The 7,357-nt window shown below is 34.9% G+C and overlaps 1 protein-coding gene across 1 annotated transcript; it reads left to right on the forward strand.

Moving 5' to 3' along the window:
- Positions 1 to 4,401: 4,401 nt before the first annotated feature.
- Positions 4,402 to 6,353, forward strand: LOC119644491 (enoyl-[acyl-carrier-protein] reductase, mitochondrial-like). The gene is made up of 2 exons (XM_038044050.1): positions 4,402 to 4,877; positions 4,945 to 6,353. Exons 1-2 carry the CDS (start codon positions 4,652 to 4,654, stop codon positions 5,799 to 5,801), a joined length of 1,083 nt encoding a protein of 360 aa, XP_037899978.1. The 5' UTR covers positions 4,402 to 4,651; the 3' UTR covers positions 5,802 to 6,353.
- The last annotated feature ends 1,004 nt before the right edge of the window (positions 6,354 to 7,357 follow it).

Consider the following 7,357-nt stretch of genomic DNA (forward strand, 5'->3'; position numbering starts at 1 on the left):
GTGAAAGAATTTATTGCATTTAATTTAAAACCGGAATTTTCTTTGTCAAGCATTTCAATGGAGTTACGGATTACTTACTACTTTGCTCGACTATGGCTATATTTATTTTTTTATATATATTCAATTTTTTCATGTATTTTTTTCATTTCTTAACATTTTTTTCAATATGACTTAATTGAATTTTTCAACCTACAGAAATATGAACTCTCAGGACCGACGCTTATAATCTTGATATTTAAGAAGTATTAATAAAATGGGTGAATTTCATGGAAGAAAATGTGTTTACCAATTTTGTAATTAGCTGTTAAGATATTTTCCAGATCTGCCGATTCGAATAAATTAACACAAGCAGGGCAGTTGTAGTCGTTGAATCTCGTAAAACCACTACTATGCTTTTCGCATACTACTCTCCAAATTCCTTTATTTGATAACCATATCGCTGGCATTATTAGGACAAAATTAATCGCGATGTCTACCATATTCATTTTAAAAGTAGTTTTTTTACTCTTAAACATTCTGTCTTGTTTGACTTACGATAAATAAGCGCAAAACCTCAAAAAAGTGAAAAAAATTAGATTCAATTACTTATAACTTTTTGTGGGCATGGCCGACTTTTTCCATTTTAGCACGTACAGAATAGAGTGTTTCGTGAAGTGAAAATTGAGAATTTCAACCTTCTAACTTTTATAATTTCTGAATAACAAACAAAAACCCACAAATTGTTATTAAGAAAACCGGAATTGCGTTCAGTTTACGCTTCACTGCCGGCGTCTGTCCTGACCAATTTGGCCCATTTTCAAAAACAACCTGCGAATAGAACCTTCCAATGTATCTCCTAATTAGTTCGGGCGGATTCGTAGTTGATGACGGTTACGGTGTCACAGTATTGCCTGTGAAAACCTAATATTCTTTCATATTTCCGCCAAAAGGTCATGCGAAACAACCGTAAGTTTAACGACGAGCGAACGCTCTAAGAATTTCTCTCTAATTTCAATATTTTGCTCATCGTTTTGCTGACAACATTTGTAGAGCATTGGATATACGTGCCATGTTTGAGTTGCATACGAAACAAAATCCTATTGTTAGTAAAAAATCTATGACCAATGGTTCATCCAGCAACATTGATTCGACAAAATCAAAATAATGAAATTTCTTAAGTTTTAAGTTTCGTCTATTGAAATTATTTGTTTAGCCTTTCATTTCTGTTTTTTTTTTTTTGAATTGTTGTGTGGAGTTGGACTAAGCCAATGGATTTGTGGCTTTTATGTCCAGAAGCCTTTCATTTCAAATTATATTGTTTTTGCCCGGCAATAATTAAGACAACAGCTGTAGCAGAACCATAAAAAGCATATCCAGCTGCTATGATTTTTTTCCACCACATCTTCGCATTTAACAGAAAGTATTATGTCTTTTCTGTTACTTCTGCTCATTTAACAGAAACGATGATGTCTTTGATGTTCACGCACGGTACTGTTTTTTTATAAACTTTGTAAAGGAAAAAAGGAGCTAATGGATTTTAGCGAGAAATCAAGGCCATTTTACAAGGGCGTTCATGAAAATTATGCATTTACATAAAGTTAGAATGCATTATTTTTCATGTGGAAGAAAAGGTAGCGAAGTGGTAAAGGTTGGTTTGCCCGACAATAGCATTCTTACCTGAGACACGAAGATATATTTGATTTGTCGTTCCATTTGTAGCTGTCAGAAATACCCAACAAAGTATATACATACAGAGCAGACCTATCATTGGATCTCTTCTTCGTGACGGATATGATTCATGCTTCTCAATAAGATCTGGGCTCTGCTTTCCTTTACCAGCATTCATTCTTCGTATCTGTAGAAAGTAATACGACTAAAGTGGTGCAGGAATTGTGGGGCGTTGATCCAGTTTCCTGCTTTTCGCAGTTAGACAATAACAGCTTCGCGGATTTATATAACACAAAATCGTTGATTAGCTGAGGATTTTCAAACCGGCTATAATGGAAATATTTAATAGCAATGTAGTTTTAAAAAATTTGTTCTCTCGGAAAGAAGAAAAGCGGCTGAAATCACAAAACATAAAGTTTACTAGGAATAGTGGGGATTTAGCTTCGCGGACGCTTTAGGGAAATAAATCCGAGAATAGTCGTGACCTTTTCAATAAATATCGAAATAAGATGGAAAGCGTGTTATGAGGCGATTTTTTATTCGGACTAAGGGTTAAAGAGATTGGGAAAAACATCGCCATATTTACGGAAAGCCTAGGTGGGTTACTTATGTACACAATAAACGCGGCGGAAACTCGTACCAGTGGACATAGACAATTGGACTTGTTTGCGTAGTGGTGTTGCCTTAGTGAAAGCATTCAGAAAACGACATGCAAAAGTTAAGGTGACCAGCTTTTGTATTTCAATTATTAACGCTTCGTCTTCCATATGAAGATTTGAAGTTTAAATCAACGTTTGCCGATCCCAAATCTCCAGAAGCTTAGAATTTAATGTTTTCCTTTGTGCAATACACAACTGTACTTTCGCTGAATTGCTTCATAATACGACTTATTCGCAAGAACTTCCTACAGCATAGAGGTCAGAGAACTAGTTATCTTCAAGACAATGTTAATATTGACTTACAAGGGTTACCGAGGACTGGCCGGAATGAAATTTCTTATATGTGAATTTTTCAAAAACACCGGCTTTGTGGTTTTCTTCTAATAGTTTGTCTCCTCATTTATGATGAATTAATAGCACGATAGACTTTGTGTTTTATTACAAAACTATAGATGCGTACATGTCGGCACATTTTGATAACTGCATTAATCACATTACATCGAAAGTGTATTTAGCCGTACGACGTATACCTTGCCTGATTTGGTGAGAAGACAAGCTGCTATGGGGTTATGCTTTGTTTTTTTTCTTAGTTATACCGGCCGTCCATAGACATATGACATCTTATATAACCATGTTAGTCATGTTAGGTTTGAGGATTTCTTGAGATTGGTAATCATTCTAGTGCTTTATAAAATTATTAAGTTTACCTTTCCCGTCTAGCTTTGGCCAATCAGCTCGAACGTGTTTTTTTAAATTTCCCTAAGTGTTCGACTTTGTCATAAATCGAAAGTTTGTAGTTCAAGCAACCAGATGGCGGAATCAAACAGTAACTTACGAGGAGCGAAGATTTTCAAGACAAGATTTCAATGCTGTTCTGAAAACGCGTTTTTACTTTTTCTTCATCTTATCATATTTTCCGTTTTTGTTGTTGTCACTTTTAATTTTAGTGCAAAAATGGGCGTGTGTATTTATTATTATTTAGTAATAACCTATAATGCATATTTTATTATAAAATAAAGAAATCAAGATAAACATAATGTAGAAAAAATTTGCATTAGTATGAGATAAACATAAGTTAGACAAATAACCTTAAAATTAAGGGAAAACGATTATCATTTCTTGTTATGTTCTTTTTTTTATTGTTGATTTGTCAATTCGCATTATATTTTCAAAAAAGTCGGCAAACCTAACGTCCCAACCCGAAAGTAGGAATAACGCCTCATTGTGTTAGCGCGCTCAGGGCTGATAATCAATAATATAAAAAAAGGACATTATAGTCGGGCAAGGCCAACCATTAAATACTCTACACCACATTGTCTAACACAAATCTTATTTTTATTATAGAACACAAAAGTTATGTCTTCTTCCTATATAGAGACATATTTTTCATGGGCGTATTTATGGGGAAGCGGGTCAAAAACGTAATGTAGTACATGTTTAATCGTTACACGTTGCAGGGGACAAAAATAAGCGTAGACGGTTCAAATTTTGCAGAATTCATTATTGTTTGAAATTAATATAACATTATGGGTCAATTTCCAGCATCACTTGCTAAAACGTAAACATTCCTGCTCTATCAAGGATCAATTTTCGTGAAAATCATTATTAAGATAGGACCTAAAATATAGGCCGAGATGGTCCAAATTTTGTAGGGTTCATTTTTGTATGAAATTGCTATTATGATATAATCTTGATCGTGAAGCATTGAAAATTATACTTTTTTGTCGTGTGAACATCAATTTTCGTTATATACGAGGAGTTTCAAAAATTGCCCCAACCAGTTCAAGGTTTTCGTAGCAACTTAGATCGCCGAAATACTACACATAGCCGCTTTTGCAGAGAAATGTAGAACATTGCAAATTTTTCAGAATAAGGCGTTATATAAGGAGTGTTCGAAAAAGCGAACCGACCCGAAACATTTTCAATAGCTTTCGTCCTTGCGTCAAAACATGTCACTTTACCAATTTTCATAGGAATATTTCAAAAATTGTGGCTTGTAGCTTCAACACAAAATTTCAATTGACAGAATCAGGCGGACAGACAAGCTTAGATCAATTCAGATTATAATTCCGGATTGATCGGTACAATAAAAATTGGGTCTATTTTAAGCCCTTCAGCGTTTTACATGCGTGCGCATTAACATAATATACCCTATGCCTCAAGTGGGGAGGGAAATATAAAGAAGTAATAATATATATGAATTGTAATAATTATATCTAAACCCTTAAGACCCACGCAAATAACTCTGTGTTCGATTAGGTCTTTTTTACACATCTCAGTGAATTTTCGTTTGTGATTTGCTGAATAGAAGAAGAAGAAATTTTTATTTTATTTGTAGAATTAAAATGCAAAATATAAGTTCGCAAAGATTCTTGCAAAACTCTTTCGATGTAAGACAATGGACCCGAAAAATGGCAATTTTAGCGAAAGCATTGAAATTTTCTAATTACGGCGAACCTGCTGATGTTCTTGAATTGGCGCAGGAACCGTTACCATCGCCAGAAAAGAACCAAGTTCTTGTGAAAATTTTAGCGGCTCCCATAAACCCTGCGGACATTAACACTATACAAGGCGAGTATAGCTATCGTCTCTGCATTTGCTACTTTTCTATAACATTGAAGTTAAAATACAATTATAGGTAAATATCCAGTAAAGCCTAAATTTCCAGCCATTGCCGGCAACGAGTGCGTCGCAGAAATTCAAGAAGTGGGTTCATGTGTTAAAAATCTTAAAAAAGGACAACGTGTCGTACCATTTGTGACGGGCTTAGGAACTTGGTCAACACATGCCATCTATGACGAAGATCAGTTATTGCCAATTTCGGATACAATTGGATTAGCCGAGGCTGCAACACTTACAGTAAATCCTTGTACAGCCTATCGAATGTTAAAAGATTTCGTAGAAGTTTTACCTGGACACTGCGTTATACAGAATGGAGCTAATAGTGCTGTAGGTCAGGCAGTGCATCAATTGTGCAAAGCATGGGGAATAAATTCGGTTGGGGTTGTACGTGATCGTCCCGGCATTCAGGACCTGAAAAATTATCTTAAAAAATTAGGTGCCACGGAAGTCTTAACCGAAGAAGAAGTTCGTGCCAGTAAAATTTTTAAAGAAAATCAACTTCCGAAGCCTATGCTGGCTCTTAATTGTGTCGGAGGAAAAAGTGCTACCGAAATTAGTCGCCATTTAGATGACAAGGGTGTTATGGTCACATATGGCGGTATGGCAAGAGAGCCAATTGCGGTTGCTACTGCCTCTTTAATATTTAAAGATATTTCGTTTCGCGGTTTCTGGATGACACGTTGGACCAAGGAAAATAGCACGGCCCCTGAAAGATTCAAAATGTTTGAAGATTTGTTGAAACTGATAGAGCAAAAGCAATTTATAGCTCCCGTACATGAAATGGTGCCTTTAGAGAAATATAAAGATGCTACGAAGGCATCGTTAGATTTTAAGGGACTCATTGGAAAAAAATACATATTGAGTATGCATTAGTAAGGAAAACAAATGTTGTATTCTAATATGTAATGAACGACTCAAGGCATAGGATAGCGTGTGTGTTCTTTAAAATCTGCGACTATTAAAATGATCGCAGGTTGTTTGCACTGCGTTCGGATTAATCAGTTGTAATTCTTTTCCATCATATACATTGGGTCACATCCGAAAATAATTTTCGTGATTTAATTGCAGTCAGTCAGTTCCTTTGGTAAGGCCTCGTCGTTTTCGTTTTGTTTTTTGTTTATTCATTTTGGCCGAAAAATATACGGTTGAGAAAAGATTGCGAATTATCAAAGCTCCGCCATAAAAACGTGCCTTCGATTACTGCTACTTAATGTGCTTCAAAACAAGTTGATCTTTGATGTACTTGCCGCGAGCTATTGAAAAACATTTGGTAACAAATTGATTATATCATAACAGACTCGCACTCACAAAAAAACTGAAAGGAAAGGAAAGGAAAAGGGCAGCGAATTTATAGAATATGTACGTGTTTCCCCTTAGTGCAGATTTGAACAAATGGAAAGACATCTAGAACTCAGAGGCGTGCTAAAGGGTGAAATAAAACTCAGTCACCGACAGTAGTGAGAAATGTTTTAAAGCACAGCGTGAGAATATTGTCAGTTGCAGGTGAAATTATTGATTTTAGTTCATATTAGATACTTATCACAAATATAAAAATAAACAACAAGTATGAATCTAATTGCTAAGTATAAAAAAAAATTTACGCTTAGCTTAACTTGAATAGAAGTCGACGTCAAGTATAATTTTAGCCAGACGTAGATGATGATTACAATATGTTTGCTGGAGAGCTAATTGATCGACCTAACAATATTTTTCAATCGGAGCGGATTTCTTTTCAAATTTAGTGGACAGCCTTGCTTATAAGTACGAACGAAATTTTAGAAATTTGTTTACAGTCTTGAAACCATTTTCAAATCTTAACTTACGTAAATAAATTTTCAGTTTTTTTATAATGACGTACAAAGCAAATCTCAGGAATTATGTCCGAAAAGTAAAAGTTTTTTTTTGTGCGGTGCGATCGCAAAAATAGTCCGTTCCAATCCAGTAGGTTCCCCTCTTAATTTTTTGATAGTGATGGTCTCTCTGCTTATTTAGTTCTCTTTGATTTGCGTCAATTTTTAAACGAATACAATGCAGTAATCGTCCAAATAGCACGGTAGATTAGTTCCACGTTATAGGATGGTCATACAACGCGTATAACGCGTTAAGGACAAATGATTTTCCAGTTTGTGTGTGTGAGTGTAGTTTTGGAAATTCTAAAAATCTGCTTTAAGCCAAATTAAATTTTTTTCAGAAGTTTTTTCTTTAAAACGTTAGCCTTGCATATCGAATTACATTTCTGTTGGTCGAAGAGGCTGACCGGACCTTCTTAACGTCTATAATTTTGAAATAATAAATTGAACTCTTGCAGTAAACCAAAATATGAAATCTTTCATAGCGTCTTCACATTTTGCAATTCAGTTATACTTTACTGATTCTAATATGCAAAAATACAATAAATAGAACTAATGGCCGAGAAACTGTCTCGCTTT

Source organism: Glossina fuscipes, unplaced genomic scaffold (genome assembly GCF_014805625.2).
Source record: "Glossina fuscipes isolate IAEA_lab_2018 unplaced genomic scaffold, Yale_Gfus_2 117883, whole genome shotgun sequence".
Lineage (NCBI taxonomy): Eukaryota > Metazoa > Arthropoda > Insecta > Diptera > Glossinidae > Glossina > Glossina fuscipes.

Bases quoted from the DNA above. Each gene is read 5' to 3' on its own strand.
- LOC119644491 (XM_038044050.1), top strand. From the start codon at position 4,652: ATGCAAAATATAAGTTCGCAAAGATTCTTGCAAAACTCTTTCGATGTA. The intron at 4,878-4,944 runs GCGAGTATAGCT...ATACAATTATAG, and splicing joins GGACATTAACACTATACAAG to GTAAATATCCAGTAAAGCCT.